This window comes from Squalius cephalus (assembly GCF_949319135.1).
Source record: "Squalius cephalus genome assembly, chromosome: 20".
Taxonomy (NCBI): domain Eukaryota; kingdom Metazoa; phylum Chordata; class Actinopteri; order Cypriniformes; family Leuciscidae; genus Squalius; species Squalius cephalus.
This window is the reverse complement of record NC_137141.1, coordinates 34,159,859-34,187,536: the sequence shown is the minus strand read 5'-3', so window position 1 is coordinate 34,187,536 and position 27,678 is coordinate 34,159,859. Positions and strand designations below refer to the sequence as shown.

Here is a 27,678-nt window from a genome sequence, read left to right as displayed (position 1 = left end):
CAGAGTTCACACGCATAGGTTTAATACCTATGATCACGCGCGTGAACTCGGCAATCGACTACTGTGGACTTCAACCGAAAAACAGGATGTAAACAGGTATTTGCGCTGGCTTAAATAACATCACTTTTATTCATATCTTTCACATCTACTGCAGTCAGACTCACTCGTGTTCACTCCGAAGGAATCACTCACATTTTCTGTGCACTTGTAATGACACATCAAGGATGTTAAGAGGCTAAAAGCAGGTTTAGTACTTGCCCCATTGAAGTCAACAGGGTGCAAATTTTAAAAATAGAATAACTCGGTGTAGGCAACACCGATTTTTGTCGTTGTTCTCTGTACTGACAGCACTCCAAATGTACAAAAAAATGAGCTCAATGTTAAAATTGACCGGAGTTCTCCTTTAATTATGATATTTAGTTTTTGATTCCATTGTGACTTTCGCAGATATTGCGTAGATATACCGTACCATTCAACAGTAAAAAAAAAAAAAAAAAAAAGATATTAATACTATCCAGCATAGATGCATTAAATTGATCTAGAAATAATGTCTGGGCTGACTTTGAATCTCTTCCCCCAGTTATAGTTATATCATGATGTGGGGAAATCAAAAGCTAATTGTTCGTATATTCATTTGATGTTTGTTTGATGTGTCTCTTTTCAAAGAAGTAGGAACTACGTCTGATTCCTTAAATCTTGTGAATTCCTTAAATATTGTAAAACTTTAAGTGATCAAAACCTAATATTTACCTGTTTAAACCCCTTAATTCTGATATTTAGTTTTTGATTCCATGGTGAGATTTTCAGATATTGCGTAGATATACCGTACCATTCAACATGCATTAAATTGATCAAAAGTAACAGTAAAAGCCTTATATAATGCTACATGTTTGTTTCAGTATGGATAACCCAAATGTATTTTAGGTCTTATGTCAAGTTGAAATGTTTAATATAATAATTACAGTGTTATGGATTGTGATATTGACCTTGTGTTTGCCATGTAAACAGCCTAACATGGCATTAAAAACTTAATAAACAAACACATTTATAATGTTACAAAAGATTCAGTTTCAAATAAATGCTGTTCTTTTGAACTTTCTATTCATTAAAGAATCCTGAAAAAGTGCAACACAGTTTCAACAACTGTTTTCAGCATTGATAATAATCATAAATGTTTCATGAGCATCAAATCATCATATTAGAGTGATTTCTGGAGGATCATGTGACACTGAAGACTGGAGTAATGATGCTGAAAATTCAGCTTTGATCACAGGAATAAATTATATTTTAAAGTATATTATTGAATATTTTGAATTCTAAAAGTATCTCAAATTTGTTTTACTGTACTTTTGATCAAATATATGCAGCATTAGTGAGCAGAAGAGACTTCTTTCAAAAACATTTGGTAACTTGAATATAAAGTATTGGTCTTTTGGAAATATTTTTTTTCCATTTATTTCCAGTTTTAGTTTCATTCTGAAATACACCCCCCCCCCCCCCCCCCCCCACACACACAGTATATTCTCTCCCCGTACACTAACCAGACCCCTAACCTACCCATCACAGAAAACTTTCAGTGTTTTTACATTTAAAAAAAAAACTTTAATTGCCTTATTTTTATACCAGATTTACAAATGAGGACGTTCCTAAAGGAAGGTTTTTGGAGATTTTGTCAGGTTTTGGTCACTTCGAGGTACAAATTTGTCCCCAAAATATAGTTCAGTAGGCACACACACACACACATGCACACACACCTCTCTCTCTTCGTCTCTCCCTCCCGTCAGGAGTGTGTGTCCGGTCGGCTGTCAGTGCGCCAGCATCTGTGTTCAGGGAAATGTCACCGGGACTGTCCGGGCGTTTCGATTGGACAGCGCTCGTTCCCCTCGGCCAGAGCAAAAGGCTTCTGGTGAACGGGTGAAGATGTCACGTCACTGTCAGCTCACCTTTGCCACCGTCTGCCATCACACAGACGGGTTGTTTAGTGCGTTTGACCCGAGTCTCGATGCCCGCGGTCCAGAGACAACACACTCTCAGAGTTTAATACAACAGTGTGGAATCTGACAGCGTCCGTCCAGCTCGAGATGCTGGAGGAATGTGAGGGTCTGCCTGTAGATTTCAGCTCTTCTAGTCTCATGAAAAAGTGCTGTTTTTCCTCAGGATTTTTGTCTTGTTTTCCAGTACAAATATCTAAACATTCTTATATCAAGATGCATTTACTGGAGAAGCAGAATCTCACAAGATAAGAAGTCTTGTTTGAAATTGATTTAGGCTCAAAACAAGAACAAATATCTGTCAATGCGGTCAGACAAATCAACTAGTCTTCCCTTTGAATTAAGTTCATTTTTCTGAGCCCATTGGCAGATATTTGTTCTTGGTTTAGAGTCGCCCTGTGGTGAAAAATCCTTTGTCTATGTGGTGTTTTTAACACGACAAACCATGTGTAAATTCATAAGTCGACAGCATTGCTGAGTATTTCCTCCTTAAAACTGCAGTGAACCAAAGACAGTCTCAAAAACACGCTTTGAAATCGCTGGTGTTTCTGACGTCACAAACTACCTTGTAACCAATCAGATCAACGTGTGATCGTCAACCAGTGGATCTCTGAGCTGAGTGAGTGAGTGGAGGCGGGGCTCATTTGTATATTCATAGAACCACGCATACTAAATGAGGCAAGGGTGTCGAGTTACATTCAAGATATTTTAAAGCGTGAAGAAATTTTTTTCATGGAAAAAAACGTTTACATATATGCAATTTTGATGATCAAAGATGAGTTTTAGGGGATAAAATGACTACAGGGGGACTTTAAGCATAAACTTGAGGTAAGTGGTCGCAAATATAAACATATTTGGCAAACTTCCATTGCGTATCTGTGTTTGCGGTCTGGAGGCCGTCAAAGGTTTCTATTTACAATGTGTTTTTTCAGCGTTGAGCAATGTAGCCAATCACAGCCACATCTGTTGATTTCTTGAACTCAGTGGCCAATCACAGGTGTTTAAGTTAGTCAGAATCCACTCACCGCTCAAAACGCCGGAGTATTCATTGCATGCTTGCGAATCAGTAAATATATCTTGATTTAAGAATAATTGTACTGGAAAACAAGACAGTTTTCTGCACTTTCTGTCAAGGCAGCTGCATAGAAATGCAAATGTTGTTCTTATCATGAAGTATTTTTAAATTAGCTCGACCAAACCCTTTGTGATTCCTTCAAGACCATTTTTGATAGAACATGTCCACAGTTTAATTAACTTAAAATCTAAAGTTCACCCTATTTACCCTGCAACGTCCTGTTATCATTTACTCGGCCTGTACACACTCTTTTCATGAGCTTTGAAAGAAAACAGTGAATACAGGAGCTTTCAAAAAGGACAAAGAAATTAACTATTGTTCAAATGAACTTTAATGCAGAAAATTCCGGATTGCTCAAAGCCTAGATCATGTCTCTAGCGACACCAAGGTTATGGGTTTGATTCCCAGGCAATGAACAAATGATCTAAAATATACTTTCAATGCAATGCAAGTCGCTTTGGATAAAAGCATCTGCCATTTGCATGTTATTTGAGAGTCATTAGAGCAAGCGAACAGAGAAGACAATGTGAGAAGATGCATTTCTGTTGCATGTTGTTTGAATACAATGACAGATTTCTGAAGCCTGGCGTTTTCATCTCAGCGATGGTTCCTCTATGAATCCAGGTCATTGTGCGCTTGTCTATAAATATAGTTTAACAGCAGCAGCCGAGGGATTTCTTTCATTTGTTTTAGTCTGTATTCAGTTCTCCAGCCACTGAAAAACTCCTCTTTTAACCTTAAACGGCATCGACCTCACAATCCCTGCAACGGAGAAGGTCACATTCTAGATTCTCTGATCTGAGAACAACTGGGCACTTTTGTTGCCTTTAGCGAAACTTAATTAGCCTCTCGATTCTGTATCAATTAGTCATGTGTTGTTCATGTGTAGGAAACTGGCATTTCTTTGTTCCTTCTTTTCTATGTACCAGCGTAACATCAAAATGTACTTTGTTAATTCAAGTTCCTGTTCCTATTGTGTGAATTCATCTAAAGAAATACATGTTTGTCTTCATGATCTTTGACCAAAATTACTTTTGATATGACAGATATCTTGCTTCCTTAGAATAATGTGCTCTGTCGAAAGAGACCAAAAGCATGTATCAAAAAAGTAATAAATGTTCATTTTTATTTCATTCTGTGTTTGTAAGTGCAGATGAAACTGTCAGATGTGTTTTCAGACGTTCTGTAGGTCTGTTTTGTCTGTCAGAGCTCAGCAGTTTCAGCATCTGGAGTCGATTGACGTCATACACTCGTCTAATTCATTCCAACAAACGTAAAGAGGCTATGTTTTATAAAGCCAAAAATGCACTGTTTTTCTGCCAAGTGAGGACATCACGAAACATCAAAGCACGAGAACATCAAGGCCAAGAGCTCAGCGAAGGCCAGTAAAACTGAGGCCTGATATACCAGTTAAACTCTCCACTGTCTGAGCTGCGCGACTAGTGTGAAGAAACGGCCCCTCGTTAGACTAATGAAGGGTAATCAATTAGAATTTATTTACTGGATAAAGATACTTTTTGAAATTCCTGCAAAACATAGATAGCATTTTCATAGTAATGTATCCCGGGTGTTGCTATGTGGTTGCTAGGATTATGCATGATTGTTGTGAGTGGTTGCCTGGGTGTTGCTATGTGGTTGCTAGGATGATGCTTGAGTGTTGTGAGTGGTTGCCTGGGTGTTGCTATGTGGTTGCCGGGATGATACTTGAGTGTTGTGAGCGGTTGCCTGGGTGTTGCTATGTGGTTGCTGGGATGATACTTGAGTGTTGTGAGCGGTTGCCTGGGTGTTGCTATGTGGTTGCTGGGATAATGTTTGAGTGTTGTGAGTGGTTGCCTGGGTGTTGCTATGTGGTTGCTAGGATGATGCTTGAGTGTTGTGAGTGGTTGCCTGGGTGTTGCTATGTGGTTGCTAGGATGATGCATGAGTGTTGTGAGTGGTTGACAGGGTGTTATGTGTGGTTGCTAGGATGATGCATGAGTGTTGTGAGTGGTTGCCTGGGTGTTGCTATGTGGTTGCTAGGATGATGCATGAGTGTTGTGAGTGGTTGACAGGGTGTTGATGTGTGGTTGCTAGGATGATGCATGAGTGTTGTGAGTGGTTGACAGGGTGTTGATGTGTGGTTGCTAGGATGATGCATGAGTGTTGTGAGTGATTGCCTGGCTGTTGCTATGTGGTTGCTAGGATGATGCATGAGTGTTGTGAGTGATTGCCTGGCTGTTGCTATGTGGTTGCTAGGATGATGCATGAGTGTTGTGAGTGGTTGCTACAGAGTGTTACTAATATGATGCTAGTGTGTTGTAAATGGTTGTCACTATGTTGCTATTTGATTGCTAGAGTGTTACTATGATTCTTGAGTGTTCTGAGTGGTTGCCAAGGTGTTGCTACTTTGGTTGCTAGAGTGTTAGTATGATGCTAGTGTGTTTCTGTGTGGTTTCTATGATGCTAGAATATTTTTAGTGGTTGCCAGGGTGTTGCTATAATGCTAGAGTGCCGTTAGTGGTTGCTTGGGTGTTGCTATGTAGTTGCTAGGATGATACTAGAGTGTTCTAAATGGTTGCCTGGGTGTTTCTATGTGGTTGCCTTGTAGCCATGATGCTAGAGTGTTGTGAGTGGTTGTCAAGGTGAAGCTATTTGGTTGCTGGAGTGTTACTATGGTTCTAAATTGTTGTGAGTGGTTGCTAGGCTGTTGCTAAATGGTTTCTAGTATGATGCTAGAATGTTTTAAGAGGTTGTTGTTAGAGTGTTACTATGATTCTAGAGTGTTCTGAGTGGTTTCCAGGGTGTTGCTATGAATCTAGAGTGTTGTGAGTGGTTGCTATGTGGTTTCTAAGATGATGCTAGAACATTTTGAGTGGTATCCAGGGAGTTGCTATAATGCTAGTGTTGTGAGTGGTTGCCAGGGTGTTGCTAAGGTTTTATGATTGGTATTTTGATCTGATTTAGCACATTGCTGTGTGGTTAAAGTGTTCTGTAAGATTTTTCCAGCTCTTTTCTGGTCCAGCAGGTGAAACTGGTGCGTTCGATTACTACACACTGAACACTTTTTAGTGCATCAATCTGTTCACATTTTCCTGTTTTTTTTGTACCTTGTGTCCCATTTCACATAGTTCTTGTATGCCATTAATTTGCCATGATGGGAAGGGATTCATAGCCTGTGTTTTTCTCTGAACACAGAGCTACAGAACAAGCAGTTCTAGGTCTTTTCACTCACATTATCACTAAACGGACCTGCTGAACGCTAATTGTCTCAGTTCAGCTTCAGGCGACACTGTCATAGATCGTATTACACACAGAAAAAGCCACAGATTTCATTGACCTGCTTCTACACAATCTTCTGGAATCAGTATGTACACTTTATATCAGTCCAAGTCACGTTTAAACTATACAATGAGCACTTCTAGGGGTGTGACTAAAATGTTATACCATCTAATGTCACACTTACTGCATATTTATGTGTACAATACCATTCAAATGTTTGGGGTCGGTAAGGTTTCTTATTGTTTTTGAATGAAGCCTCTCCTGCTCACCAAGGCTGCATTTATTTGTTAAAAAATACAGCAAAAATTGTAAAATATTATTAGTATAATAATAATATTATTTTCTATGTGAATATACAGTAAAGTGTAATTTATTCCTGTGATCAAAGCTGAATTTTCAGCATCATTACTCCAGTCTTCAGTGTCACATGATCCCTCAGAAATCACTCTAATATGATGATCTGATGCTCAAGAAACATTTATGATTATTATCAATGCTGAAAACAGTAGTGCTGCTTCATAGTTCTCTGGAAACTGATGCATTGAATTATCTTTTTGTAACAAATCCTACTTTTGATCAGTTTAATGCATCCTTGCTGAATAAAAGTATTAATTTCTTTAAAAAAAAAACCCTTCAAACTTTTGATGAGTAGAATACATTAAGTTATAATATATTATATTATATTATATTAGAATATATTAAGTTTTCCCCTGGTGATTCAACATTAAATGAAAAAAAGTTTTAAGTAACCATGTTATTTCTCATTTGATTATTTTCTCTTTTTATTTTACCCGCCCACCATGAAAGCGAACACACTCATTCCTGTCCGTAGCCCATTACTGCTAAACATGAAGTGCTCATAAAACATAAAAGACAATCTCTCATTAAACATTTGACAGCCCTGTGCTGAGCTTTCCCAGCGCGACACACATCTCCTCTCCTCTCTTCATCACTGTCCGAACATGACAGCTCAGGCGTGCCGTCTTCAGTGTCACATGATCCTTCAGAAATCATTCTAATATGATGATTTGCTGCTCAAGAAACATTTATGATTATTATCAATGTTGATCATCATATCATATCATATTTCTGTGGATTGATTTTTTTTGTAACATAAGTGCCTTTTGTATAACTTTCGATCAGTTTAATGCATCCTTGCTAAATAAAAGTATTCATTTCTTTCAGAAAAAACACTCATTTGATGAGTATCATACATAGTTTTTTTCTTGTGATTCAACATTAAATTTTTTTTTTAAATTTTTTTTTAAGTAACCATGTAGTTATTTCTCATTTGGTTATTTTCTCTTTATTTTGCTCGCCCACCATGAAAGCGAACACACTCATTCCTGTCCGTAGCCCATTACTGCTAAACATGAAGTGCATGCTCATAAAACATAAAAGATAATTTCTCATTAGACGTTTGACGCCCCTGTGCTGAGCTTTCCCAGCGCGACACGCCTCTCCTCTCCTCTCCTCTGACTCTCTCCATCACTGTCGGATCGTGACAGCTGAGCACATCAGCGCCGGGTCTCTGGCTGGACGAGCGTCGGATCACGGTTCCCCGGTTCCCCGGTGGATCTCACTCTCTCTCTGTCTGGAGGCCAGCAGGTCCCGGTGCTGCGGGTGATGGCAGACAGGCTCCTGCTAAATGTGCTGGAGAGATGTAAATTACCAGAGTGCAGCTGTCAGCGTGTGTGTGTGTGTGTGTGTGCGCCAGCAGGGTCTGCTTCTGTCTGCGTATCTGCCCGCTGTGTGCTTACTTTTCTGTGCCGAAACCTCCTGCTCTGCAATTGTGCTGCTCGTCCGGCCCATTTTTCTCTCTGCCTTCCTCTTCTTCTGTTCATTCTCTCCACTTTCTTTCCACTCTTTCACACGTCTGCTGGCGTTCCCCGTGTTTCTGATCGCTGTGGTCTCGCCCGTCTCTGTCATCCATCATAAACATATCTTCAGCTGTTAGAGTCGCTGTTGTTTCAGAATGTGTTTGTCAAGCGGGTGAGAGTGCTGTTGTTTTATATTTAGATAATAGGAGTAAAGATATACGAGTAAACTTACACAACAGTCTACACACTTGTACAAAGGTTATTTGATTGTGTCACAGAATAACTTCACTGTTACATCTTAGATTTTTAGAACCTTAGATTTTAGAACCTTAGATTTTAGAACATTAGATTAATAGAACCTTAGATTTGTATAACCTTAGATTTTAGAACCTTTGATTTTTTAGAACCTTAGATTTTAGAATCGTAGATTTTTAGAACTTTTGATTCTTAGAACCTTAGATTCTTAGAACCTTTAGATTTTAAAACCTTACATTTTTGAACCTTAGATTTTTAGAACCTTAGATTTTTAGCATCTTAGTTTTTAGAATCTTAGATTTTTAGAACATTAGATTTTAGAACATTAGATTTTTAGAACATTAGATTTTAGAACATTAGATTAATAGAACATTAGATTTATAGAACCTTAGATTTTTAGAACCTTAGATTTTAGAATCTTAGATTTTAGAACCTTAGATTTGTATAACCTTAGATTTTAGAATCTTAGATTTTAGAACATTAGATTTTAGAACATTAGATTTTAGAACATTAGATTAATAGAACATTAGATTTATAGAACCTTAGATTTTTAGAACCTTAGATTTTAGAATCTTAGATTTTAGAACCTTAGATTTGTATAACCTTAGATTTTAGAATCTTAGATTTTAGAACATTAGATTTTAGAACATTAGATTTTTAGGAACCTTAGATTTTAGAACATTAGATTTTAGAACATTCGATTTTTAGGAACTTTAGATTTTAGAACATTATATTAATAGAACCTTAGATTTGTATAACCTTAGATTTTAGAATCTTAGATTTTAGAACATTAGATTTTAGAACATTAGATTTTTAGGAACCTTAGATTTTAGAACATTAGATTTTAGAACATTCGATTTTTAGGAACTTTAGATTTTAGAACATTATATTAATAGAACCTTAGATTTGTATAACCTTAGATTTTAGAACATTAGATTTATAGAATCTTAGATTTTTAGAACCTTAGGTTTTAGAATCTTAGATTTTTTTGAACCCACAGATCATCCTTATCTAGTTATTTAGTCTAATAAACCTGGCATAATGTAATAATAATGTTTGACAAATTGATTTTATTTGCTTAGGATAAAAGCATCTGCTAAATGCCTAAATGTAAATGATTGTCTTCACGTCATTTCCAGGAGTGCTTGAGTTTATATCAGTCATATCTGGGGCTGCTTACAAGAGACCAGCATTTACACTGAATATAGTCACTAGTTTGAGAGGTTAGTGACATCAAAGTAACTCAGACAGTCTCTTCCTCTCTAATTGACCAATTCTTGACCAGAATAAGCTGAAAAGTGAAAAATAACCCTGAAAAGATCTGGTTTGCGTGTGTAATTTTACATGCACATATTGGGATTTATAGAAAATAAATTTGGCATAAATACGTGTGCACCATCTGCACTGGTTGGGTAATCATATTTAGCAGCGATCCTGACCACACCTTTTACAAGATAAGATATTTATCAGTGACGCTCAGAATGCGTCCGTAGAATGCGTTATTCATTTTCCATGCCTTTCCGAATTCGGATTTAGGCTTCAGGCACATCTCTAATGCAGATCATGTTATGCATAGAAAAATAAGCTCTATAAACTGTTATTTTGGGGTGGGGATGCATATGTATGCACGTCTTCCACAGACTGGGATTTCTAAAGGCAATTTTGTACTGGTTTTACCATGCATATGGTTTTATAAATCTGAAAACATTTGTGCTTACGGAAAATCTGCCTTTTGTGCATACGCACACTTTTAGGAGGAAATGTACACAAGGATTTATATACGAGACTCCAGATGTTATGCTGAAAAGCTTGCAAGATTTTTAGTATTGCTATGCTGCAATTTCATTTGCTGAAAATGACCTTTAAACATGCTTCAGTCTCATTTGACTGCATAATCACGACTTACTTTGACAACAGACTTCTTACATTAGAACATTTGCATTGTATATGTTCAAACCATTAATCTTCCGGCTTCTCTCACGCAGAGCATCAATGCGAAACTTTTCTGGTAATGTGGACCGGATTTGACAACATCGGCTGCTTAGTTAGGGTTTAAAAGACACTTAATATAGTCAAACCAATGTATTCAGACTCCTTCAACATTTCTCACATTATCACAGTTTATTCGCTATAGTTCAGAAAATGGTGATAAAATATGAGCAGAACTCATTGATATTTGACTGGTTTTGTCCGTCCTTCTGTTAGACTGTCTCACACATGAATTATGTTGAATATCTGTCAGCTGTTAAATTTAACTACACAATTAGATAATACCAGTTTAGCTCAACCAATCACCAAGCAATGCTTCATTGTGTTCAGTCTGTGTGTAAAAAGAGCATTAGCAATTAAAGAAAACACACATGATCAGCTCAAAGTGTCCCAATCATTTTTGGTCACAAATTGTCACTGGTAGTCACTGTATATTTGGGTGTAATATGTCACAGTTTACTTTATTTTGCTCTCCTCACTTACAGAAATGAACTATAGTGTCCTGCAACCATTAGTAAAAAAAAAAAAAAAAAAAATCATAAATTAAATCTGGTGTCAGAATCATTTTTGGTTTGACTGTATTTACTAATGTTATAGAATTGACTGCACTGACACTATCAAATGAGAACAAAACTTAAACTCAGTGTTGTCTGAATGTCACTCGTCACAAAAGCTGATGTTTTCACAGTCCTTCATAGCGCAGGACACAATCCCACAACAATAACGTCATTCTGTCGGAACTCATGCGAGCATCTGTACGGCTCGCTGGAATTTTTTCGCTCCTGTTTGTTTGTTTTCTTTGCACTATCCCAGTAAACTAATCCATGGAGCGCTTGTTTACCGGAACGAAAAGGGGGGGAAAGAATCTACAACACAAAAAGCAGCGGAGGGGGAAAAACTTCCCACAGTGTCTCTATGGTAATCAGCAGGTGCCTGTGGCCGGCGAGAAGAAGTGAAGCCTTTCTTACGAGCGTGAGAAAGAGTGTCCGACCCCTCTCCTCCTCCCCCCGCGCCTCCGTTCACCCCTTTTCTCTTGTACGGTGGCAAAACCCACCCCAGCGGCAACAGTGGTGTCTGCCAAACGCTCCCTCTGATCCAGCTGCAATGAAAAACGGGACCAACAAAAGACGGGAAGAAAAGGAGAAAGGCAGAAGAAGATGGAGAAGCTGCGGAAGAGTTTAAGCTCCTGGTTGGCAGTGCCAGGATGCTCGGGCAGAAATTAACTTTATTTATCTGGAGGGGGAATATTTGCCTCCCAGATTTGATTTAAAGGGGCGTTTGTTACTAATATAAAGGCAAATTCATATTCTACTCATATAAAAACACAGTTTATGCCAAATTCGTAAATGTGACGACAATAGAGAGCAGCTGTGACTTGGTTGCGGAAGTATTTTCCCCTTGCAATATTTTAGTGCTTTTTTTTATTTTATTTTTGTGATTTTTAATTTTAGAGTGATTTATTTTTTTTATTTTTTTTGCACAAGAAAACATTTCATGCTATCAAAGCACATTAAATCCTTCACTAGATATGCAAAGAAAAGATCATTTTGAAATGTTTTAATGTTTTATTTTAGGCCTGTCTATCCCAAAGTTAAGTGTTTTGTGTCGCTTATATGGGAAACATTTTGACACCTATGGTGGGTGAATTGAGAAAATATATGCATAAATAATATATAGTATTATAGTTTAAGAATGTAAAATGTGTGTACCTTGAAATGCAATGTAAGTCGCTTTGGATAAAAGCGTCTGCCAAAATGCATAAATGTTAATAAATGTAAATATAGAAATTTAAATAAATATGCACGTATATATGCAGAATGTTATATGTATGTGTGTATGTATATATATATATGTATATATATATGTATGTGTGTGTGTGTTTATATATGCAATGCATGTATGCATTTATGTATGTGTGTATAAATATACATATATGCACACACACACACACACACACACACATTGGCTGGCTGGCCACTGATACATTGCAAATGTTTTTTAAATGCTTATATACTTAGCAAAATCAGTTGTGAATATTACATAGCAGATAAAAAGATGCCTATAGGTTTTACATATCTGCTGTAGAGCATGTTTGTCACTGTCGGTGGCCTTTTAGCCCTGAGAGCCCGTTAGGGACGACCCGCTGCTGGACCTCTGGCTCATTGATATGCAGAGGACGGGCTCGTCCGGCACAGCTGCAGGATACCCGCTCACAGGGGCTCCAGGGGGAGAGGGGGAGGCCCAGGAAAAACCAACAAAAGAGCCCCCCCATTCCCGGTTTTCAGAGATTTAATTCCCTAAATCCTGAATCTCTCCTCCTCTCCTTCCTTAAACGCCTCCTTTCTCCTCTCACACACAGCCTGTCACCCGCGTTTCCCATCCTCTCGCTCGTCCTGAGCCATGAATGCAGCGGCAGTGGGACGTGTCGGGAAGTGTCAGGGAGTATTGGGACGTCTCAGGAAGTGGCAGGGAGTCTCAGGAATTGGCAAGGAGTGGCAGGAAGTGGCAGGGAGTCTCAGGAAGTGGCAGGGAGTCTTGGGAAGTGGCAGGGAGTCTTGGGAAGTGTCAGGGAGTCTCAGGAAGTGTCAGGGAGTCTCAGGAAGTCTTGGGAAGTGGCAGGGAGTCTCAGGAAGTCTTGGGAAGTGGCAGGGAGTCTCAGGAAGTGTCAGGGAGTCTCAGGAAGTCTTGGGAAGTGGCAGGGAGTCTCAGGAAGTGGCAGGGAGTCTCAGGAAGTCTTGGGAATTGTCAGGGAGTCTCAGGAAGTGTCAGGGAGTCTCAGGAATTCTTGGGAAGTGTCAGGGAGTCTCAGGAAGTCTTGGGAAGTGTCAGGGAGCCTCAGGAAGTGTCAGGGAGTCTCAGGAAGTCTTGGGAAGTGTCAGGGAGTCTCAGAAAGTCTTGGGAAGTGTCAGGGAGTCTCAGGAAATGGCAAGGAGTGGCAGTAAGTGGCAGGGAGTCTCAGGAAGTGTCAGGAAGTCTTGGGAAGTGTCAGGAAGTCTCAGGAAGTGTCGGGGAGTGTCAGAAAGTCTCAGGAAGTGTCAGGGAGTCTCAGGAAGTCTTGGGAAGTGTCAGGGAGTGGCAGAAAGTGTCGGGGAGTGTCAGAAAGTCTCAGGAAGTGTCAGGGAGTCTCATGAAGTCTTGGGAAGTGTCAGGGAGTGGCAGGAAGTGTCGGGGAGTGTCAGAAAGTCTCAGGAAGTCTCAAGGAGCGGCAGGAAGTGGCAGGTGGGGTCTGGAAGTGGCATGGAGTGGCAGGAAGTGTCAGAGACTGTCAGAAAGTCTCAGGAAGTCTTGGGAAGTGTCAGAGACTGTCAGGAAGTCTCAGGGAGTGGCAGGAAGTGTCGGGGAGTGTCAGAAAGTCTCAGGAAGTGGCAGGAAGTGCCGGGAGTGGCAGGGAGTGGCAGGAAGTGGCAGGTGGGGTCTGGAAGTGGCAGGGAGTCTCAGGAAGTGCCGGGAGTGGCAGGGAGTGTAAGAAAGTCTCAGGAAGTGGCAGGGAGTGTCAGAAAGTCTTAGAAAGTCTCAGGAAGTGTCAGGGAGTCTCAGGAAGTGTCAGGATCTCTTCCCACTTGATGCGGATGCAGCGCCGGCGCTCTCACACACTTTCTTTTTATTTGACCTTTCGCTTTTCTTTTCTTCCTCTTGTGTTGCTTCCTTTCACACTTTTGCTTTAATTTACTCGGTTTTTATGGTCTTTCGCAATCTTCTCTGTTCCTTGTTAGTAGAACACTGTAGAAAGTTAAATATTTCATCTTTAATTTTATTTATATATATATATATATATATATATATATATATATATCTCAATTGTAAAAAAACAAGTATATATTATATTATGTATTAATATATACTGTATATATAATGTAATAATGTTATACTATATACAGTATATTACATAATATGAATATAGTATTTTTTCATGTATATATAAATTGTATATGTGTTATATTTATATTATATTAATTAGTAATATTAATTGTGTGTGTATATTTATAAATATATGTAATGTAATGTAAATTATAAAAAGCACACACACACACAAATAGATGTATATATAATATTTATGTTATTCATTAATTACTAATGTTAATGTTTGTATGTAATGTATATGGAAATCTGTCTTTCTGTCTCGTGTGTTCACAGATAATGTGAGTATGTCTGAGATGTTTGACAATGGTCTGTTTCTCCAGAGTCTAATTTGTTTAAATGCTCTCTGTTTACAGAAACACACACACGTCTGTAGTAACATCAGTCTGAAACAGGTGATGTGTGTGACAACACAAATAAATGCAAAACTACATGAACAGCTGTCTCATTGTCCCTGGTTTACCTCTGCGTCAGAGTTCTGAGGCGAAAACAAGAGCAGCGTGTCAGAAAAGTAGAAGTGTTGAGTTAGAGAAAGAGGAAGGAACGCAGAGACAGGAAAAGGTTAGATGAGAAAGTGGCTCATGAAGAGAGGAAGGTGAAAGAGATGAGGAGACGGTCAGACGGATGTGGTGGTCGTGTTCGGTGTCACATGACATTGTGTGTGTGGGTGTGTGTGTGTGATAGAATATGGAACACTGGATGTTGAACACCACAATGCTTTTATAGCGGTTCTCATATATATACAGTTGTCCTTGAAAGTTTGTGAACCCTTTGAAGAATCTGTAAAAAGTTTAACAAAATAAGAGGGATCATACAAAATGCATGTTATTTTTTTTATTTAGCACTAAGATATTTTACATAAAAGATGTTTACATATAGTCCACAAGACCAAAAAATGGCTGAATTTATAAAAAATAACCCTGATTACAAGTTTACATACCCTTGATTCTTAATACTGTGTGTCGTTCCCTGGATGATCCATTGTTTTGTGATGATTGTTCTTGAGTCCCTTGTTTGTCCTGATCAGTTCAAATGCACTATGTTCCTCAGAGAAATCCTCCATGTCCCAAAAATTCTTCAGTTTTCCAGCATCTTTTGCATATTTGAACCCTTTCCAGTAGCGATTGTGTGATTTTGAGATCTTTTCACACTGAACACCATTGAGGGACTCAAACACAACTATTAAAAAAGGCTCAAACATTCACTGATGCTCCAGAAGGAAAGGAGTCCCTCAGTGTGAAAAGATAGATCTCAGTGTATTATTTATGATGTTATACGCTAAATAAGAAACTAAAACTGCCAGTAGGTGGCGGTAAATGTCTAAATGAGTAAGTCATTGAATCATTCATTCATTCAAACGGTTGATTAATTCAGGAATGAAGTAAATGGCTCTCTTTATGAATTAATCATTGAATCATTGGTTCACCTGATTGATTCACTCAAAATGAGGATTCATTCAGAAACTAAACATCGCTGTGTGTTGCTCTGGCTTTATAGGATATATTTTCCTCGGCAAAATTGAGACATTAACAAAACAACATTGTGTCTAATATATATAAAAAATGAACTCCTTATTTATTGAAATGTTGTATTGTATATATAATCAGTATCACATTTTAACTCGTGCTATTCAGGATAAAAACAGCACTCGTGTAATACTGCTTAACTATATCATATCATACAACTTTTCCTCTAATATCTTGAAGTTTAGTGCCATTATAACTGCATTCTATACGCTTCATCATGCAGAAAGATGTTTCTGATTCATGTTCATCACAAATCCACTGTATGAAATGTAAGATGATCGACGTTAGTCTGGGGCGGGTTCATTAAATCATTTTATTTGCGTTTTTTCCTTAGCTAATTAATTAAATGAACATGTTAAATCGACAGCCCTAGTTGTAATATCTAGATTCATTGAACTGAGCTTATTTTTATATAATTAAAACATGGATTTTTTTGTGCATTGTGGAAACCGCTGTACACTTGAATTTTTAGATTTTAGTTACATTGAGGTACAAGGATAAACTGTTTGACCAAAATACAGGAACTTGTTAAAGGCCATGACAACTAAAACATTGTGTAAGATCAAACTTCTCTTTAGTGATCAGTTCTGGTGCAGAAGTGTTTGTTTATGGATGGTGTAAATCATCACGTGTGCGTCTGTGTTTTGCACACTATTGAAGGCTGTTTTCAGGAGTGTAACGATCCCCTCATGTCACGACTCGACACATATCATGATTCTGAACTCACCATACCATATTATTGCGATACTCTAAGACATGAAAAAAGGTTAACAAAAAATGAACTGTTGATTAAAATGCTAAATTTAATGTTACACTGTGTGTGTAAATGAATATTCTTGGACTTGGTGCTGAAACCCAAAGCACAGGACAATAGAGACACCAGAATAACAATATTCATGATTCTGAAGCTGAAATACTGAATTATTCTAGACGAATATGCTTGAACTCTTTCACTGACTAGATATAATTAAAATAATATCAGCCACTTTTTACTGGTAACATCAGACATCTGGCATTATCATTCCCCCATTGTGTTATTATACATTATATTCAACATTATATATAGTAGTTTAATGTAGCACTGACACTAAAACTCAGAAAACTTGAATTTTTTCTCACACAGTAGTTTTTATTTTGGGTGAACGATACATATTGTTGCATTTTTGTATTGTGACGCGATATATTGTTACACCCCTACCGTTTTTGCATGGGTTCGGTGTGCATGTGATCCTCAGCATGTTGTGCCCGTCATCAAATGGGCGGCAGTGAATGACCGGCATGCGTCAGAGATTCTGGCATGAAAACCCTGGACGCTGTGTGCCCCTGTGGTGGATTAATCTCACACCCTACACAATTACAACTTTGGCATCATAACTACACACACATCTGTCAGTGCCCGTCAGGCCTGCGCTGTAAAGCACCTTCCCGTTTAAACAAGAGCCGTCTGTCCGTCTGAGACACTTACACGTTAGCAAACCCGCTGCGATAGATGCATTGCTCATGAATAAATGATGAAACTGAATCAGTTTGTTTTGTGTGTTTCTTTAAAAGGTCCCGATGTCCCGCTGATTAACATGTGTCGTGATGTACGGTGTTCTGAATGGTGGACATACTGTCCCAGGACTCACTTGGCATAGAGACAGACAGACAGACGGGTAGACAGGCGTCCGGCCAGATCTGGTCTGGGTATCTTTTGAATGGATGTGGTTGGGAAAGGATCACGTCTGATCTTGGTCTAGTGCTTTTGAGATCACACAAACCAGATACAAGAATCTGTACTCGTAAATGATATCATTACCTTGAAGTCTCCCTGTAGTCAATCATTTTATCCCTTAAAGCAACAGCAAAGCACTTTTCCTCTTCGGTGCCCCTACAGGTTGGAAGCGGAATTGTCCATTACCGCTGTCGTAAATAATTTAGCCAATCGCGGCCTACCGTCGCACGCACGCTGGCTGTTTATCCAGCAAATAAACAAAAGCTTTGGAATGAACGATATCCACAGACAAGATAGAGTATATTGCATGATTTTATGAAAATATGATGTATTGCGACATCAGAAATGAAGAAAAACTAAATAATGACTATTGTAACGCTTGCCGTAAAGCAAGTCAAATTTGTAGTTTCTTATGTCTCATTCGAACTACAGAAATGCGACCCGATCTGGCAAACTTGCATAGTGCGGTTATAGCCGATATAGGGATGCAAAGCGAATGCAGAAGTGCCGTTCACCCTGTTACGACTTGATGAACCACTGAAACCATTTTGGAAACGTCATTTTAAGATAAAAAATAATCTTTAGTGTTGCTTTAAAACTCATCTTTGATCACTAAAATTACATATTTAAAAAAATTTTGCCTTAAAATATCTTGAATGTAACTCGACACCCTTGCCTCATTTAGTATGCGCGGTTCTATGAATATGCAAATGAGCCCCGCCTCCACTCACTCACTCAGCTCAGAGATCCACTGGTTGACGATCACACGTTGATCTGATTGGTTACAAGGTAGTTTGTGACGTCAGAAACACCAGCGATTTCAAAGCGTGTTTTTGAGACTGTCTTTGGTTCACTGCAGTTTTAAGGAGGAAATACTCAGCAATGCTGTCGACTTATGAACTTACACATGCTTTGACTTAAAGCAGATTAAAAACACCACATAGACACATAAACAACATTAAAAACTGGATTTTCAACACAGGGGGACTTTAATTATATTTATTTTATGATATTTATGCACTACTATTCATAAGTTTGGAGTAAGATTTAGTTGTAAGTGTCTTTTGCTCACCAAGACTGTGTTTATTTGATTAAAAAAAAAAATATTATTATAATTTTAAAATGATAGGAGATATGAAAAATTGCTATTTTTGCTTATAATTGGTCTTTTTAGATTGGTGCATCATACCGAGTCGAACAATACCCAATTTTCCCATGTCAACCATTTTGGACATTGACCATTTTGATTTGTCGTAAATGCTCTATTTTACGAATGCATTGGCGTTGTAGCGTTACAAAATTCAGTATGTGATAGTACTCAAAAGGTATTGTGGTCAAAAACTATAATGAAATCTCAAAAAACATTAATAGCTTTTGATTAGTCTAGCCTATTGTCTTGAAAGATTCCTTTGATGGAATAAAGTTATGGATTTCATGTCGATGGACAAAACTCTTCGTTTACTGCATCAACGAATTAGATGGCATGATGCCAAGCTGCATCTGAGACTGTATCTCTGCAAGGCTTTGGCATATTGACACCAAAATTGGTGCGTGTCATTGCCAACCAACACTGACCACACCACGCAAATTTGGTGTCAGCGCCACCTTTTGGTCAAAAGTAATAAGCAATTATGTCTCATCTAAAGTGATTGTATTTATGTTTTTTTTGTGGAATAGACTGATCAAAAGAACAGCATTTCTTTTAAATAGAATATTTTATAACATTATAAATGTCTTTTACTGTCACTTTCAATCAATTTAATGTGTCCTTGCTGAATAAAATAATTTATTTATTTAAAAAAAAAATTGCACTGAGCCCAACCTTTGAACGGTAGTGTATATTTACATTTACTCATCTTTCAAATTCTTATATCACTTGAAAAAGAGGAATACAGTAAGTGATTCATCAAACACCAGACGAAGTACTTCCTATAGGAAGTGTGTTTTTGATTGCCAAAACCTCTTAGCCTGCAGAACAAGTTTGAGCGAGATGCCGTCACATCTCGCCACGATGAAAAATGGCAACAGCCGTAATAACATATTGGGCATCTGGTGTGAATGAGAGTCTTAAGTACACAGGGCTCAAGGACAGATGTTCCCGCGGCTGTGGGCTGTGCTCTTCCTCCTCCCCAGTTGTTGGGAATCAGGTGGACTCATTTGTAATGCTTTAGGTTTATTGAAGTGCTGAAGCTCCGCAGAGGTGTTGTGCTGCTCTAGTTTCAAGAGCCAACCTCCTATTGGATGCGTTATGCGGTTTGGTAGTTTATCTTTTGTTGCTAGACTGTTCTAGATTGTCTTATTTGACCAGGGATTCACACACTTTTTTCGTCTGCTGAACCCTCGTGAGCTAGAATATGTACTCGCTTGTTCATGGTTCTCTCATTAATGGTTAATGGTCACGTGACATGCACACAAACAAACAAAAATATTTTATCTTTTTTAGTACGTGATTTATTTTGATTGCTTTTTTGGGGGGATTTATTTATTTGAATTGTACATTTTTTGACTATAAAAAAAAAAAAAAAAAAAGTTATTATAGTTTTACATTTATATGATTTAATTTAATTTCAGTAAGTAGGCTATTTTATTTTTATTGCATTTATTTGGCAATTATTGAGATATTTATTTAATCCTACATTCTTTTGATTTTAATCATTTTTAGTGAGTGTTGTATTTTGACTATTTTATTGAAGAAATATTTATTATACTTTTATATTAATATGATTTAATTAATTTTAGTAAGTATCTTATATTAATTGCTTTTATCTGGAAATTATTATTTAATTTTACATTCTTATGATTTTAATAATTTTTAGTGAGTGTTGTATTTTGACTGGTATTATTGAACCTTTAAAATGTTTATGATTTAAATAATGTTTAGTATGTGTTTTTAATTTGATTTCTTTTATTTTGAAACTTTACATTTTTCACTCTGATGATTTAAATGATTTTTTATTGTGTTGTAATTTGACAGATTTATTATACTTTTACATTCTTATAATTTAATTTACTTACATTTTTGTAAGTGTATTATTTTAAATGTTTGTATTTGGAAATAGTTTATTTCAGTTTTAAATGATTATATCAATACTTTTTAGTGTCACATTCTGACATTTTTATTTTTTAAATATTTATTTATAATTTTACATTTATATAATAAAATTTTGAGTTGGTGTTTAATTGAATTTATTGTTTTATTTCAACAAAGGGACAAGTTGAAATTGCTTGAGCCTCACAAAATGGCTATTCTTCTAATAAAGATGTGATATGATATGAACTTTCCATGAAGCGGCTGTGAAATTCTCATGTTTGGAAGCAGGATTATGAGTTTAACTGATAAATGCATGTGTAGTTGCTCTGTTCTGGGCCAATCCTCTGGCCTGTCACAGCTGAAATGAGCCAAAAAGCGTCTGAATATCAGCGAGACAGACGTTCGCCGTGACACATCCACACTTTAGTGACGGAGGAAATGGGCCAATTAAGGACAGCTTGCTCAGACCCTGCATGGGGTTAATATTCAACTCCCGTAATTAAAAATAAATTACACTTTTCCTGGATAACTATTCAAACTGTCTCTGTGTTTTTGACGTGCCACAGACTCCACGGCTGCGTGTCTCTCTCTGTTTTGTTTTTTCTTTTCCAATTCCGCAACATCTGGTGCAGTGATTTCTGCACGTTCCTCAGCACAAATTGATTTTGGATGCAGAAAACGGCAGCAGTTTTTTGTGCGCGCTTTCTCTTCGGAAACTGAGGTGTTTTGTGTCATGCTGTTGTTTTAAGTTCAAACAGGGTTTTAAATCTAAATTTAGATGCATGCTTTCACTATGCCTTTAAAATAGTTTCCTAAAGGCTTAGCTTTCCGTTCAGTAAATGATCATAACCCTATAAATCCCTATATATGTGATACATTAGGCTTTATTGCTGCTCACATAATCTGATATAATTATGGGGAATATGGAGGTCAATTTTATTCAGAGCACAAAGCAATAATATGTTATCTGATCCAGATGCTGATATTTATATGGTCGGTGCTCAATATCTACCAATAATATGTCTTATGATCAAAATAGTTTTATGATCAAAGCTCTGTAGTTTTAAAACATATAATGCAATGCAATACAATGATGATTGAGAGATGATCATATTTGATTCTCATTATTTTCCTAAAAACTGCTGGGTTGTGTTAACCCAATTTTGGGTCAAATATGGTCTCACCCAACGTTGGGTTAAAAAATGCAATTTAAAAATGGACAAATTGCATTTTGGACAAAATCAAAAATGGACAAAAATGCAATTTAAAAATGGACAAATTGCATTGGTTACATTAAAAATGTAAACCAACGGCTGGGTTTGTCCATTTTTAAATTTAATTTTTAACCCAACGTTGGGTGAGACCATATTTGACCCAAAATTGGGTTAACACAACCCAGCAGTTTTTAGAGTGTATTAAATGATGTCTCATTAATTATGTAACATGCTTCAGTCTAGTTGAAATATTACTAACAAAATCTTACTTTTACTTGATAAAAATCTAATTTGACAGCAGAAAGATGTGAAGCACGAGCTGAAGGACGTTTGTACAATTACACTACAAGACTTTTACTTGCTATAAAAGTATAAACTCTCAGTCAGACACAGAAGGACAGGAGGAGATTGAGTTTTAAGATCATGTTGATCATTTATTAATTTATGTGTCAAATCTGATACAATATATGACTTCAGAGTTGTTCATCGTCAGGCATTGGCCGTATATGCATTCTTGAGTATTTCTAATGCTTTCTATTGTCTTCTGTCTCCTCAGGAGAGTATATAAAGACGTGGAGGCCGCGGTATTTCTTGCTGAAGAATGACGGTACGTTTACGGGTTATAAGGAGCGACCGCAGGACGCCGATCAGCTGGAGACGCCGTTAAACAACTTCTCAGTGGCTCGTGAGTCTCTCATCCACACCTTAACTCATACTGCAGTCTTTAACAGAGCCTGAGATGGGGACGGGTGTGTGGAAACACACTACTATAGTTATTTCTGTTTCTATATTGCTATGTGAACAACAACAATAAATAGGGGTAATATGGGACTATTTTATGATATGCATTATGTAGGATTCCACCATTGTCACATTGCATGCTTACTTGAGTGCAGTATTTTATTTTATTTTTTAAGTAAACACAGTTATTTTGCTTTTTTTTTTTAAACAAAATTTTGTTTTTAAAAAAGTCTTAATTTTTGACAGACCAGACGGAGATGATAGAAAATTGCATGGAGTATAATTTCAGGTTAATTTGCAACATTATACATAGTTTTTGCACCTTCTTAGTGTTTATTTTTGTACAATCAGTATAGCACATTTAAAAAAAAAAATTGACCAAACTTTTGTGTAAAAAAGTTAATTATTAATGTTTAAAATGGTACTTAATATAATTTCAACATTATAAGTAATTTTTTGCACCTTTTAAGTATTTATTTTTGTAAAAATCTTTTTTTTTTACAAAATAAAATTGTGTAAAAAAAAAGTAGATTTTTACAAAGATGTTTAAAATAGTATTTAATATAATTTTTAGGTTAATTTGCAACATAAGTAATTTTTTGCACCTTCCAAGTATTTATTTTTGTTAAAGTTTCACAGACACAACAGAAATGTTTAAAATAGCATTTAATATAATTTCAGGTTTATTTGCAAATATTATGTCATTTTTTAATTCTCCTAAGTATGTTTTGTTTTTGTATATAAGAATTGTTTGACACATTTTGATTTTTTTAACAAAATTTTGTGTAAAAAAGGTGTTAATTTTTGACAGACCAGACGGAGATGATAGAAAATTGCATGTAGTATAATTTCAGGTTAATTTGCAACATTATACATAGTTTTTGTACTTTCTTAGTGTTTATTTTTGTACAATCAGTATAGCACATTTTTTTAAAAAAATTGACCAAACTTTTGTGTAAAAAAGTTAATTATTAATGTTTAAAATGGTACTTAATATAATTTCAACATTATTAGTAATTTTTTGCACCTTTTAAGTATTTATTTTTGTAAAAATCTTTTCTTTTTTTTTACAAAACAAAATTGTGTAAAAAAAAAAAGTACATTTTTACAAAGATCTTTAAAGTAGTATTTAAAGGGGGGGGTGAAATGCTCATTTTCACTCAATCTCCTGTTAATCTTGAGTACCTATAGAGTAGTATTGCATCCTTCATATCTCCAAAAAGTCTTTAGTTTTATTATATTTATAACAGAAAAGATAGGCTGTACCGAGTCTTTCCGGAAAAAACCGAGCGTCTGGAGGCGGGCCGTGTGGGCGAAGCCAGAGCCATAGAGAGAATCCGTCGATCTGGGCTTTGTTTATAAAACATTCATCGTCGAAATGCAGGGAACAAACAGCATCCACTGTTCCTAACGCTGGGTTCTTTGGGGAGCTTTCCCTCACATCCAAAAACACACTTTGGAGACACTATGCAGCGCTGCCGATGATTTCCTGTTGAAGCGCGTTGAGGTGCGCGGTCTCGCTCTCCTCTGGTCGACGTGTGCGCGGGCGAGCTTTTCCGGGAGAAATGCTCATATAAGGAGTTCCACTTTGGTCTACGTCATTAGATCCACGGTCGAAAAAAAACCAGCCGAAACTTGTACCAACCCGGAAGTAAGATTTTCGGTACAGAAATTCTCCGTTATTCGTCCAAAATATTTTTTAAAAACTTTGGCCATGTTAAGCATGAGAATCCATCTCTTTAACACTGTAAACAACTCTGAATACATGAAACACCATTGTACCCCCCCTTTAATATAATTTTTAGGTTAATTTGCAACATAAGTAATTTTTGCACCTTCTAAGTATTTACTTTTGTTAAAGTTTCACAGACAAAACAGAAATGTTTAAAATTGCATTTAATTTCAGGTTTATTTGCAATATTATAAGTCATTTTTTAATTCTCCTAAGTATGTTTTGTTTTGTATATAAGAATTGTTTGACACATTTTGATTTTTTTAACAAAATTTTGTGTAAAAAAGGTCTTAATTTTTGACAGACCAGACGGAGATGATAGAAAATTGCATGGAGTATAATTTCAGGTTAATTTGCAACATTATACATAGTTTTTGTACTTTCTTAGTGTTTATTTTTGTACAATCAGTATAGCACTTTTTTTTTTTAAAAATTGACCAAACTTTTGTGTAAAAAAGTTAATTATTAATGTTTAAAATGGTACTTAATATAATTTCAACATTATAAGTAATTTTTTGCACCTTTTAAGTATTTATTTTTGTAAAAATCTTTTTTTTTTTACAAAACAAAATTGTGTAAAAAAAAAAGTAAATTTTTACAAAGATCTTTAAAGTAGTATTTAATATAATTTTTAGGTTAATTTGCAACATAAGTAATTTTTTGCACCTTCTAAGTATTTACTTTTGTTAAAGTTTCACAGACAAAACAGAAATGTTTAAAATGGCATTTAATATAATTTCAGGTTTATTTGCAATATTATAAGTCATTTTTTAATTCTCCTTATTATGTTTTGTTTTTGTAAATAAAAATTGTTTGACACATTTAGATTTTTTTTTACAAAATTTTGTGTAAAAAAAAAAAGTCTTATTTTTTGACAGACAATACAAATATGTTTAAAATTGCATCTAAAATAATTTCAGGTTATTTTTTGGACATTAAGTAATTTTTTACCCCTTCTCAGTATGTATTTTGGTAAAAATCGATTGACAGATTTACCATTTTAAAGATTTAGCAAAAAAAAAAAGTCTTAATTTTTGACAGACAAAACTGAAATAAAATTGAATTTAATATAAGTTCAGATTTATTTGCACGGTTATTTTTGCACCTTTTTTATTTTGTTAACTCGATTGACACATTGTGTTTGATAAACGGCACTGAAAAAGCAATGAGCACAATGGATTATTTGGATATTAGACTAATGTTGCGTAAAACTTTCAAAACATCTTCAATTGACGCAAACGATCCTCCAAAACTCTTTTCCGTGCATGCGTAATCTAACACATCGTGCATGAGTGGACGTGATTTCATTCTTCTGCTCGTTCGACGCGAGGTCACGCGAGCTTCCATCTGACCTCCATCAACACCAACAGTTTTATGTTTCCTCGAGGGACGTGCAGAACATATTAAGCATATTTCGGGCCTCTTCTGGAGTCATACCTCAGCAGAATTTTCCCAACAAGCCCCGCCATCCCTGAGAAAACTGTTGAAATGATTGAACAGACTAATTAGACAGCCATAATGTTTGTTCAAGAGAACGCTTCCTCGCTGACACTTGTGAAATATAGTGGTTATTAAGTGTCTGATCCTCATTATTTATCTCTCCGCTGATGGAGGCTGTGGATGAAGCCCGGTTGGATCTCAGTGGTGGTCTCGTCCCGATCCTCCATCTCCACGACAGGTCTCTTACGTGACACATGTCTCCTCCACGCTCTCTCCTCGACATATGTTTGTGGGAAAGCGCTGGCAGAGTCACTGCTGGATATTGTGCTTTGTCGCGCTGAAACCATAAGTTTTACTCTTTGAGTGAGCATTTTTGAGGGCAGAGAACACAGACACAGCTTATTTCGGCTTCTCTCGGAAAAAGACGTGAGTTTGAGGTTTTAACAACTGATGACATTCCTGTTTTCCTCAGACGCAGTTGCGCATTCATAGTTTGCATTGCAGAATCATCCGTGTGGGAAAGGAAAACACGACCAGGTTATGTTGACATCAGATTGTCGTCGTTGTGGTTTGAAAAACCATTTTTTAGATGTAAAACTTCATTTCTGACATTGCATCACCACTGTGAGCAAGTGTTACGAGTAAACAACATTATTACACACAATATTAGTGTCGATAATTGTGCAAAATGACAGAAAATGAGAATATGTGCTCATTTTTCACTGTTTTAGATGGACGTCTTTGGCCGTTGCGTCACGTCTCGTGTGTTTTTTTACACCGTACGCCATGAGCTTTGCGTTTTTAAGATGCCATGTCAAGTTAAATATAGTTTTAAATATAATAAAAATGACAAAAACATAGAACAAAATGACAAAAGCATTTCATAGTTTGCATTGCAGAATCATCCGTGTGGGAAAGGAAAACACGACCAGGTTATATTGACATCAGATTGTCGTCGTTGCGGTTTGACAACCATTTTTTAGATGTAAAACTTCATTTCTAACATTGCAACACCACTGTGAGCAAGTGTTACGAGTAAACAACATTATTACACACAATATTAGTGTCGATAATTGTGCAAAATGACAGAAAATGAGAATATGTGCTCATTTTTCACTGTTTTAGATGGACGTCTTTGGCCGTTGCGTCACGTCTCGTGTTTTTTTACACCGTACGCCATGAGCTTTGCGTTTTTAAGACGCCATGTCAAGTTAAATATAGTTTTAAAAGTAAAAAAAAAAATGGCAAAAACATAGAACAAAATGACATAGTTTGCATTGCAGAATCATCCGTGTGGGAAAGGAAAACACGACCAGGTTATATTGACATCAGATTGTCGTCGTTGTGGTTTGAAAAACCATTTTTTAGATGTAAAACTTCATTTCTAACATTGCATCACCACTGTGAGTATATGCTAAGAGCAGAGGTGTACAGACAGTGAAAGTCCTGCCATATGTTTATTCCACCCATGAATTCATCAGCTGATTTCACTCATTAGTTCTCCTGGCTGAAAAACTGCTAATTAGCAAATCCAGGTGATTTGAGGAACAAAATACTGAGGACTTTTACTTTCTGAACCTGGACTTTACACCTCAGGTTAAACATTATCACACACAATATTAGTGTCAATTATTATGTAAAGTGACAGAAAATTTAAGATGGACGTCTTTGGCCGTTCGTCACGTCTCGCTGTGTTTTTTTCTTTTACGCCATGAGCGTTACATTACATTTACATTTATGCATTTGGCAGACTCTTTTATCCAAAGCGACTTCCACTGCATTTCAAGGTACAAATTTACATTCTTATCAGTTCTTGCTTTCCCTGGGAATCGAACCCATGACCTTGGCATTGCAAGTGCCAACGCTCTACTGTTTCAACTACAGGAGCTTTGTGTTTTTAAGATGCCATGTTAAGTTAAATATAGTTAAAAAAAAAAAAATAGAAATTGTTTAATGCTTCTAGAAAAAACATAGTTTTTAAACGATAGGTGGGTCTAGTGACATTTTGCTTGACCCCAAATAAATTCAGTCAAG

At 36.6% G+C, this 27,678-nt stretch overlaps 1 protein-coding gene across 1 annotated transcript in view; it reads left to right on the top strand.

Annotated features, from left to right (window-relative positions):
• akt1 (v-akt murine thymoma viral oncogene homolog 1) overlaps positions 1 to 27,678 on the top strand; it is a 66,743-nt gene that overhangs the window by 10,956 nt on the left and 28,109 nt on the right. Inside the window, exon 3 of the mRNA XM_079852561.1 lies at positions 22,288 to 22,416. Coding sequence (XP_079708687.1) covers positions 22,288 to 22,416 — 129 coding nt within the window. The remainder of the gene's footprint in view (positions 1 to 22,287; positions 22,417 to 27,678) is intronic.